Raw genomic sequence first — 11,583 nt, 5'->3', positions numbered from 1 at the left:
CAGCTGATCGATGTTTCTCTCTCATCGATGTTTCTAACTATTCCTCTCCCTTCCTCTCTGTAAAAAAATCAATAAAATATTTAAAAAAACAAATAAACAGGTATTCATCTGTGAAATTCTTTTTTTTTTTTTTTTTTTTTAAGAGGTTGAGCAAAGTATTTATTATTGGACAATTTATTTGAAAATGGAATATAAGTCAGTGTTGCCCTATTTGGACATAGACAATGATATTTTCTAAACCTCTAGTATGAATCAAAAGATGACAAAGTTTCAATAGAGATATATATGTTCAGATGAAATTCCACCATCTCCAAGCTCAGCATTCTCATTTCCAATCTCGTCGTCTTCTTTTAGGAGTTTCTCTTTTTCGATATCTTTTTTTTTTGAGAAATGTAAAAACCAACCTCAGCATAAGAGAAGTAATATACAACAAACCCACTATTAACATTATACTCAGCAGTGAAAAATTGAAAGTTGTTCCTCCATGATCAAAAACACAACAAGGATGCCCACTTTTATTCAACACTAGTGGCCAGGTGCATGGATTCGTGCACAGTGAAAGGAAATTAATTAGAAACTCATCTGTGAAATTCTTAATCTTCATCTCCAATTCAGGCTAGTGAAAGAGAAGCTGCAGTCAGCATGACCTGCAGTCCTAGACTGAAGCAGGAGCAACAGGAATGACGAATGGATGGTGGAGACAATACAGAGCAATTAACTGGTGTGGTAACACTTCATTAAGTACCCGATTGAACCAGACAGAAGCATTCCATATGCACACTTAGGGGGGCAACGATGACCATGGATATGGCCAACAGCCTAGCCAATACTAGGAGTTCCTTTTATAGAAGGGCAGTGTGATTCCAGAAACCACCTGGCCAGAGGACCTTCCTACAAAGAAGTGTCACTGTGAGTAGAATGTGAAATTATGTACTTCTGTAAGGTGCTTTTCCAGTGAAAGTGGAAAGAGGTGGGCAATTCTTGGAACTGGCTAAGGACAAATATCCTCGCTAATTGTTTCCCCAAACTTCTATTTCAAGAACTCAAGTCTAGGAGCCAACTTAGAGAGCATCTTTCAGTAAGAAGCTCATAGCAAACTCAACAATCTCATTGTGTCGAAGTGGAATCCCTTCCTCTGCATTTCAATGGGAGTTCAACTTCTTCCAGGGAGGCAGGGCCATGTACCAGATCTGTGGATAGAACTAGGTTGATGAACATTTAAATCCTGGTGATTCCCCAAACCACTCAAAGGCCAAACTAAAATTATGTTTATGCGTCTCATACAGTAGCTGTTTCAACTCTGCTCTAGTAACTACAATAGTATGGGATCAAACAATGCTTTTTCATAACCACTGAGTGGGTGAGGTTAGGCCAACAGGAAGTCCAAAGGCTTCAAGGCCAGAGCACTTGCTCTGATCTGACTGGAGCAGTGGTCGGCAAACTCATTAGTCAACAAAGCCAAATATCAACAGTACAATGATTGAAATTTCTTTTGAGAGCCAAATTTTTTAAACTTAAACTTCTTCTAACGCCATTTCTTCAAAATAGACTGGCCCAGGCCGTGGTATTTTGTGGAAGAGCCACACTCAAGGGGCCAAAGAGCCACATGTGGTTCGAGAGCCGTAGTTTACCAACCACAGGACTGGAGCACTGGAGCCCTAGAGCTTGCACCTGAGAACAGTCTTTGCAGAATGTATGGCTAGATTGAAAGCTGGTTTTTTATTAGCATTAAATCCAGGCTAACTTAAGAGACCAAGGTAGTCTTTTTTTTCAAGTTAATAATTATTTTAAAAAATGTTTTTATTGACTTTTAGAAAGAGAGGAAAAGATAGAAACATCAATGAGAGAGGAACATCATCATCCATCAGCTTCTTTCCGCATGCCCCCACCTGACTGGAGGCTTGAGCCTGCACCCTGGACATATGCCCTGTTTGGGAAGTGAATTGGCTATTTCTTGGTTCCTGAGCTGATGCTAAATGGCTGAGCCACACTGGTGGGGCCCAAGATAGTCTTTATGTTTCTCAGAATGCCATAAATGGATTATGGTTACTCTTTAGAGCTTGGGTGGGCCTGGCTGGTCATTTCTGGTTGAAATGTAAACAAGCAGTCTCAACAGGCTAATCCAGTGTATCTTAATCACAGTGTCATATAAATGTCTTTATTTATTTAGTCATAAAGTAAAAAGGTTAGAAAAGAAACCATTGCTCTATAGCAGTGTTTTTCAACCTTTTTTGGGCAAAGGCACACTTGTTTCATGAAAAAAATCACGAGGCACACCACCATTAGAAAATGTTAAAAAATTTAACTCTGTGCCTATATTGACTATATATAAAGTAATTCTCTTGAATAGGAATCAAATAAACACAAAGAAAGTATTTTATAATTACTTTATTATGAAATATTAAGTAAACAAAATAGTGAAAAATTATAAAATTCTTGTCTGCACCTACGGCACACCAGACGCCGCGGAACAGCGGTTGAAAAATGCTGCTCTATAGCATTACTGTTTCAAGGTCATCTTTATTCCTAATAATTTTAGTATACAAATTAAAGTTTAAGTAAGATTCAAATGTATAATATAAGTCGTTCTTTTGGTTCTTATCCTTTTGTGAATCTGATAAAGTCAAAGCCCTTCTTCCAAGAACGTACCTCCATTCATTCATGCAATATTTTGCATACTTCAGAGGATTATAGGTCTGTTCTGGGAAGATTATCAAAAGCCAAAGCATACTAATTTTAGAGGAGTTTATCTGCTTATTTCTCCCCACCCTTTCTCTAGTACAGCTTCAAAAGACCAGAGAGTTGTACAAGAAAAATCTGGGGGAAAAAGCATTATACTGAACTCCCTTAAAATTTCCCGGGGAATGTGCAGAAATCACTATCAACCCTGAGTGGCATTTCCAAGAAACTCGCAGCTAGCTGCTCTGGGAGGACATGCCAATCACTGGCTCCAAGCTCCACCTCCCCTGGCAGTACCAACTGCTGGTGCTGGGAACCACTTGCAGGTACAAAGCAATCTCTGCACACCTCCCTTTGGTTTGTGTTTATAGGACTAGAAGCTCCTCGTCATCACTCACAGTCTCCCTTCTCCACTGCAAGCACATGACCTTGTTCATGTGTATTCATCACTCCACAGTTGCCACTAATCAAGACAACAAATAGGTAACGGGGGAAAAAAGGAGAGTTTACATCAATTAATTTTAGCAGCATCTTTATTGCAACAAAGAACCTGTAATAAAATGTGACAAAACTAACGTTTTGCTTTACATGATTAAAAGCTATGTAGCTGAAAATGAGAAAACCCATAAACTTACTGGTGTGAGACATGCAATTCTTTTTGTACAAGTCAATGCTTAAAACAGCAGGCACTTTATGTTCTAAAATTAAAGACCTGAACTCCAATTATGCTGAATACAAACATAAATTTTTGGGGTTATTTAAAAACAAACACATGAACACTACTTTTTCTCTGTCTGTAAGGACTTCTGAAATGATTCCCTAGAGCTGGCTCTTGACAGATAAGCAGGAGCCAGCACCTTGCACTAACATGTCTCCGCATTTCAGGCTGCATGATGGATCAGTGAGGCCGGGAGGGGTTGGAAAGTGGAAGTTAAGGAAGTTTCCTTATTCCTTTATGTCTGCCAGAAATGAACAATCACACATCTTAGTTTATATAGGGCCATGTCTCTTACCTCAAATAGCTCTAAGTTGGGCTCCTAGGCTTAAGCAAGCACTCTATATCCCAATCCCCGAATCCCCCCACTACACCAAGGAAGACACATTTAGCACAGCAATTTTAATTAATTTCAGAATGTCATATACTGAGAAGTACAGCTTCATTAATAAGCATGCTTAGCATTTACTTTAGAATGGAAAAATTAACCATTTTATGTTTTAACTTTAAAATGTTTCATAGGAATATATTAATAAATACTTCTTTAAAAATTCGCCTTTTCTACATATTTAACTACCATGAGTCAGGACTTCTGGATGGAGTCTAGTACCAACTGAGCACTAACTGGCCATGGGTATATATTCTTCTCTTTATATATGTAGGTTTCTCCTCTAACAAAGAATATTAGATTACAGCAAAGATATAATAGCTTGAAAAATGTATGATTCTGGAATAAGAAGAGACCTTATAGGAATCATTCCACCTAATGAGAGAAAGATGTTACAGAGAGGTAGGCTACACCATCCGTAAGGAATAAAGCAAGTAGTAAAAAAAAGTAAGTATCATTATCTATATTTCATTCTTTTAAAAAGTAACGCATGCACTGACTTCATCCTTTTGTATGAGGCTTTGGACACGAGCCAGGAACGGCAGAGGGAAAAACCTTCATTCCAAAAGGACTCTCCAGACAGAGGGGACACAGTCAACGCCTTCTGCTTCTTTTAGAGTGAGAGGGGACCAATGGTTACCACAGGTGAGCAGATGGTCTTTTGTTTTAGGATCTCGTAAGTCAGTCCAGTATAAAAATTAACCATTATCTTCTTAATCCAACTCCCTTTTCTACAGAAGTTTCTTAAAGCAGCCCACAAATGGCTTGCTTTAGAACCACCTGGAAAGCTTCTTAGAAATATAGATTCCTGGTCTCTGCCCAAATAAGCCAAATCCAAATTTCTAAGAGAAGGGTTCAAGACTCCATTTCTTTTAGTTAAGTGTTCCAGGTTAATTTTAGATTTTGAGACCTACAGGCTTAACAATGCATAGGCAACGATACCTGCCAATGGTTGATCAAGTGCACCCATTTATTAAGCCTACAAAAACCCCATTTGATGTTTAACCTAGTGCTTTTTGGCTCTCATCAAAACTGCTGCTACTTTTATATACTCCTGCCTTTTAAGTTGTAACCTGTGGACAGGGGGCCAATAGTTTTAGTGATATTTCTACTGATTGCTTGAATTGACTAGAATGTTTTTCACATCAGTTTAAAACAAATTTAGTCAAGCTCTCTTTCTGCAAGTGACTTCAGTCAGGTATTTTTCCCTCTATAGAAGGAGACTGGATGTAAGTGGGAATTATAACAGAAGCATTCCTTGTGACAGAAGGAAAGGAGAAGGCAAGATGCAAAGGAAAACCTGTGAATTCAAGAATGCATGAGGTTTGTAAAGGTTGGTTTTGGTAAAATAAGAGATGCTATTTTGAAGAAATAGCCTTAATGGGTAAGAGGCTTCAAATGGATAACTGTCTAAAAGCCACTGTCCACACCGTTTCTACATTTATATAAGGATAGATCCTTAGATGCCAACTAGTTCACAAACAAAACCACTTTCAACCATCAGATATATACTTAAGTCTGGTGGGAAAATACTTTCTTGGGGAAGAGAAGTTACCCAAATCAATTTAATTTAACATTGAAAAAAATATAAACAAGTCTTCGCATGGGAAAATATCATAAACAAAAAAGTCAATACATATACAGACAAAAGGGGAAATTGTGGCACCTATTATACAGTATAAATACACAAACAGCAAACCTTTCCCTTCCCGTGGACAGAACCACCAGGTCTCCCTGCCTTCTGGACTCCCCCCACTCCCACCTGGCCCTCACTGATCAAGCTACCTCTGATGCACAGTTACCACTCTTACTAATGGGGGCTATGCTCTCTATCAGAGAAATCTCCTCTGTAGTGGTGAGAGGGAGAGTGGAAAAAAAAAACACAACACACCAATTTCCTTGGAGCGTTGTTTGAAAAACTAGTAGCAACTTGCCAAACACTGAAGTTTGTGATAAACAGGGTCAAACTCGGGTGCCTTCTCCACTACTGGCTCCAATGTAACCCATCTGCACCCAGGACTCCAGGGGACAGATTCCAATCAGTACCTGCAAGCCTGTGAGCTTTACAGCTAGCCAACCCAGAAATGTCATGGCCATTCAACAAACTGCTCTGGGCTTTGAGCACTGAAAAAGAGACATGGCTTGTTGGGGATCAGTTTATGGTAAAGAGATTGTTCTAGAAACCTTTTTATTTTAAGCTCACAATATCTAAATTATGCTCAAATAATTAAAAGAGGATCAAAACAGTTTAAATTTGTAAGGTTTCTAAACTAAAAAAAAATAACAAAAAATTAGAATTTAGAATTATAAAAGCAACACTTAAGGAACTTTTCCTCTCCTGAATAACATTATAGTCCATAAATATAAAAAGAGTAATTTTTAAATTCTAGTTTCCTTAACATTCTACTTTAAATTTTACTTTCCGGACTTTTTCATGAGGACTTTGGGTCAGATTATATTTCTGTCCTTGAGAAGACCTTCCTCGCCTTCTCCTTTCCCTGTCATTCTCCACTCCCTGGTCTCCCCGACCCTACTGAGGTTCCTTTCCATCTCTAAAACCCTGGAACATTTTAGTAAGGAAATACCCAATGGAAACTGGCACCACTACATTTTCTGAAGAACACAAGTAAATGTGTACTTTTTCCTTTTCCTAAAGGAAAATAAATCACCAGTAAATATTTAAGCTCTAATCATTTGATTAAAAATGTTTTGCCTATAATTATCAATATTATAAGACTAATTAATTAAATACATGCTACATATAGGAAAAGGAAAAACTCACTCTGCCATTTCATCAAAGAGAACTATTTATACTAGGTACAGTTAAAATTGGCTAAAAACCGGTCAGAACATGAATGAACAAAATATGTGTCTTTAGGAGGCCACTGTTTTCCTTGAAAAATCATCATTGACTGGTTAAGTCATAGGTTTAATAGTGATTAGTTCATAACATGCTGGATACACCCCAAGCAATGAAGCTTAAGCTATTCAATTACATTTAAGTGCTATCAAATCTGTAACTAGTCAGATTCTGGAATTGAACCAACCAATCACTAATATCATCATATTTTACAAACTCAAAAGTTCTGTAAAAATACACTAAGTCCATGAGGCTTATAATGCTATTAAAAGTGGGGGGAGAAGGAAAGGGTAATGTGGATATATAGCGCTAATGTCTTCTTTCTTTCAGTAATTCTCAAGGTATTGCTGGGTCCCTTAGAAATATGTGTCATTCAATTTTCTGTGTGTATGGTCAAAAGTATCAGATTATCATCTATGAATTGTTCATGCCTGCATGGCACCAAATATACTTTTAGAAGTAAATGTTATGTGGCAGATATCAAAATGTGATGATTAATTCTATACTTTCTATTGATTAAACCCCCGCATTTGGTTAAACAGCCAGTGTATACCAGAATTCTACACAGGTCAAAATTATATCACTTTCAGAGCAGCAATGCGTGATCCAAGGTTTTCTTGAAGGTAGTGCAAAAGATGCAGTTCATAATGTTCTCCAGATTCAGGAACTCTTATGCTGTGTCTCTCCTGAGGATAGATCTTAACAACAACAAAAAATAAGAACTTAATAATACATCTCCTTCCAAAGATTTCGACAGGATTAATAATATAAGCATACCCTCTCCAAGATATTACACACATATATATCCTATCAATAGGCACCTCTCCTCTTTTTACATTATTTTTTCAATTAGTTTAAATTCAGTGTTATTTTATATTCGTTTCACATGTACAGCGCAGTGGCTAGATGATCATATACTTTACGAAGTGGTCCCCTGACCCCTGTATTTCAAGAACCCACTGGCACATTACATGGTTATTGCAATGTTATTGAGTCTATTCCCCAAGCTGTACTTTAAATCCCCATGATTATTTTGTGACTGCCAATTTGTACTTCACAATCCCATCACCTTTTTCACCCAGCCACCCAACCCAACCTCCCTTCTGGCAACCATAAGTCTGATCTCTGTATCTCTGAGTGTGCTTCTATTGGGTCGGCAACTAAGTAATTGCGGGTTTACACATATATGGCTTCAGTTGAATTTTTAGGTTTGCAGACGTAGTACAAATGTAAAACACATTTTGTTATTTGATAGTTGGCTATTCAGCTGTTAATCAGTAAAAAAAGTTTTTTGATCTGTTTTGTAATTTTCGTTTGGCGTTCATTGAAAAATGGAAAATCAAAAGGAACATTTTCGTCATATTTTGCTTTTTTATTTCCTCAAAGGGAAAAACGCATCGCAAGCTCATAAAAAGTTATGTGCTGTTTATGGTGACGAAGCCTTAAAAGAACGGCAGTGTCAAAATTGGTTTGCCAAATTTCGTTCTGGTGATTTTTCACTCAAAGATGAAAAACGCTCTGGTAGTCCAGTTGAAGTTGATGACACCCTAATCAAAGCAATAATCAATTCGGACTGTCACAGTACAACACGTGAGATTGCAGAGAAGCTTCATGTATCACATACATGCATTGAAAATCACTTAAAACAACTTGGCTATGTTCAAAAACTCGATACATGGGTTCCTCACGAACTGAAAGAATCACAGTTAACGCAACGCATTAGCAGCTGCGATTTGCTAAAGAAACGTAATAAAAATGATCCATTTTTAAAACGACTGATAACTGGCGATGAAAAATGGGTTGTTTACAACAATATCAAGCGGAAAAGACCGTGGAGCAGGCCAGGTGAACCAACTCAAACAACCTGGTGTTATATTCAAAAGCTGATATTCATCAAAAGAAGGTTTTGTTATCAGTTTGGTGGGATTACAAAGGAATTGTCTACTTTGAACTCTTACCACCCAACCGAACGATCAATTCTGATGTCTACATTGAACAACTAACGAAATTAAACAATGCAGTTGAAGAAAAGCGGCCCGAATTGACAAATCGAAAAGGTGTTGTATTCCATCATGACAATGCAAGGTCACACACATATTTGGTCACTCGGCAAAAATTAATGGAGCTTGGTTGGGATGTTTTGCCACATCCACCATATAGTCCTGACCTTGCACCATCTGATTACTTTTTGTTTTGATCTTTACAAAACTCCTTGAATGGTAAAAATTTCAATAATGATGATGATGTCAAATCGTACCTGATTCAGTTTTTTGCTAATAAAAACCAGAACTTTTTTGAACGTGGGATTATGATGCTGCCTGAAAGATGGCAAAAGGTCATTGATCAAAATTGGCAATACATTACAGAATAAAGTTATTTAGTTCCATGAAAAAATTGTCTTTGATTTTCTTTTAAAAATCCGCAATTACTTAGCTGCCGACCCAATATTTTGCTCTTTAGAGTCCATATATAAGTGAAATCCTTTGGTATTTTGTCTTTATATATCTGACTTATTTAGCATAATACTCTCTAGGTCCATCCACGCTGTTGCAAATGATAAGATTTCATTCCTTTTTATGACCAAGTAATATTCCATTGTATATATATATGTATCACAGCTTTTTTATCCACTTGTCTATTATGAGCACTTAGGTTGCTTTCATAGCTTGGCTATTGTAAATAACACTGCAATGAACATAGGGGTGCATATATTCTTTTGAATTAATGTTTTGGGTTTCTTCAAATATATACCCATAAGTGAGGTAAAGACAGTCTATACAATAAATGGTGTTGGGAAATTGGACAGACACATGCAATAAATAAATAAGCAAACAAACAAACAAATGGCACCACCTTCTTACAGCATATATAAGAATAAACTTAAAATGCAGTAAAGGCTTAAATGTAAGACCCTCGCTTCGTTTATAATTCCCTATATATCACTAAGCTTACAGGATTTCTGTGCAGACCAATGGTTCTTCTTCAGGTGTGGTCTGCAGACTTTTTGGGTTCTCAAACAGACTTTCAAGAGACACACAAACTATTAATACTTTCAGAATAATACTGAAATATTACTTGCCTTTATTTCCTGGGTTGGCATTTGTGTTAGTAATGCAAAAGCAATGGTAACAGTGCTGGTGCCTTAGTATGAACCAAGGCAATGACATTAAATTGTATTAAAAGCCATTGTATTTTTCACCACCACATAATTGCAGTAAAAAGAAAAAAATGCCAATTTCATATAAGTCTCAAAAAAAATTAGAATTAAATTTTCTTAAATTGCAACTCTTGAGATTTTTAAAAAACATTCTGTGGTGATGAAATGGAAAGAACACATAAATTACTTATGCTATCAAATGTCTCAAGAAAAACAATGTGTGCAACTGAGTTCCAAGCTGAACTGCCACTTTCTAAATGAAACTTTATTTTTAAATGAAAGAATGGCTGACAATTATGATAATTCAGAAAAGGCAAACATTTTCTCAAAATGAATGAAGTGTGCCGTAACCGGTTTGGCTCAGTGGATAGAGCATTGGCCTGCGGGCTGAAGGGTCCCAGGTTCGATATCAGTCAAGGGCATGTACTTTGCTTGCGGGTACGTCCCCAGTGGGGGGTGTGCATGAGGCAGCTGATCGATGTTTCTCATTAATATTTCTGGCTCTCTATCCCTCTCCCTTCCTCTCTGTAAAAAATCAAAGTATTTTTAAAAAAATAAATGAAGTGATCTTGGTCACTTCAAGGATAACACTGACAGTATTTGTTGCTGATGATAAATTTGTTGTTGGTAGTGCACATATTCCTTATTTGCCTTTTTTCTTTTTTAATATTTTTATTGATTTCAGAGAGAGGAAGGGAAATAGAAATACTGATAGAGAAACACACCTATCAGCTGCCTCCTGCACATCCACCCATCGCCCCTCCCATGAAGATCGACCACAAAACCCAGGCATGTACCCTGTCTGGGAATCGAACCATGACCTCTTGGTTCATAGGTTGACTCTCAACCGCTGGGCCACAGAGTGTGATGGGTTTAGTCCATGGGATGACACTCAACCATCTTGAGCCACACAGGCCGGGCGCCAATGATAAATTTTGAGTTTTTAAGAAAAAAATTAAAATTTTGGAAAATTTACATCTACCACTACTAGTTCATGAACTTCCCAATATGCACTTGAGACTTTTCTGACGAGATCAGTGAAATTTTCATGAGATTTTAAAATACTATATAATTAAATGAGTCAACATTCAGAAGATTGGCATAACACAGTAAACCGATATTTTCCAGATGACCAATGCACAGTAAAAGATCCATTTGAAGTACAAGCTCTAACAGATGATAATGTAACAGAGTATGAAAAGTTTATAGATATGACTCAGATTCTACACAAAAACCTTTAAAAAACTACCATTTGTCCAAGTATTGTAGTATCAAAGAAGAATAACCACAATTATCTGAATAGGCTAAACTTCCCATTTCTTAAATACATATTCTGTGAGGCTGAATTTTCTTCATTTAACCAAAACATTTTACAACAGACTGCATTGGAAGTAACTATGAAAATACAGGTATCTTCCTTATTAAGCCAGACATTAAGGGAATTTACAAAAATGTAAAGCAATGCTACTTTCCTGAGTAAATTTGTTTTGTTTTAGGAAATAGTCTCCCCCCTCCTATAAAAATGTGATTTTTGTTAGCATGTAATAGCTTTAAATAAATAAATATTTTAAATTAAAAAAAAATTAAAAGTTGATTTAGAGAAAGAGGAAGGGGGGATAAAGAGTGACAGAAAAAAACATTGATCTGATGGATAGCTTCCTGTACACACCCCAACTGGGAATCAAACCCACATCCTGGGTATGTGCTCTGACCAGGAATTGAATCAGCAACCTTTTGGCACACAGGATGACGTTCTAACCAACTGAGTCACACCAGCCAAGGCT

General features: G+C 37.0%; 1 protein-coding gene across 8 annotated transcripts in view; it reads right to left on the bottom strand.

Moving 5' to 3' along the window:
• Positions 1–3,194: 3,194 nt before the first annotated feature.
• Positions 3,195–11,583, bottom strand: part of DPP8 (dipeptidyl peptidase 8) — a 56,079-nt gene continuing 47,690 nt past the window's right edge. For all 8 annotated transcript variants that reach the window (XM_036438683.2, XM_036438676.2, XM_036438693.2 and 5 more), the window contains one exon: positions 3,195–7,340. In XM_036438683.2, the coding sequence (XP_036294576.1) occupies positions 7,313–7,340 (28 nt within the window). In that variant the 3' untranslated portion in view covers positions 3,195–7,312. The remainder of the gene's footprint in view (positions 7,341–11,583) is intronic.

The sequence above is a fragment of the Pipistrellus kuhlii genome, unplaced genomic scaffold (genome assembly GCF_014108245.1).
Source record: "Pipistrellus kuhlii isolate mPipKuh1 unplaced genomic scaffold, mPipKuh1.p scaffold_m20_p_1, whole genome shotgun sequence".
In the NCBI taxonomy this organism is placed as follows: domain Eukaryota; kingdom Metazoa; phylum Chordata; class Mammalia; order Chiroptera; family Vespertilionidae; genus Pipistrellus; species Pipistrellus kuhlii.
The sequence above is the reverse complement of the archived record's forward strand: the minus strand, read 5'-3'. Positions and strand labels throughout refer to the sequence as shown.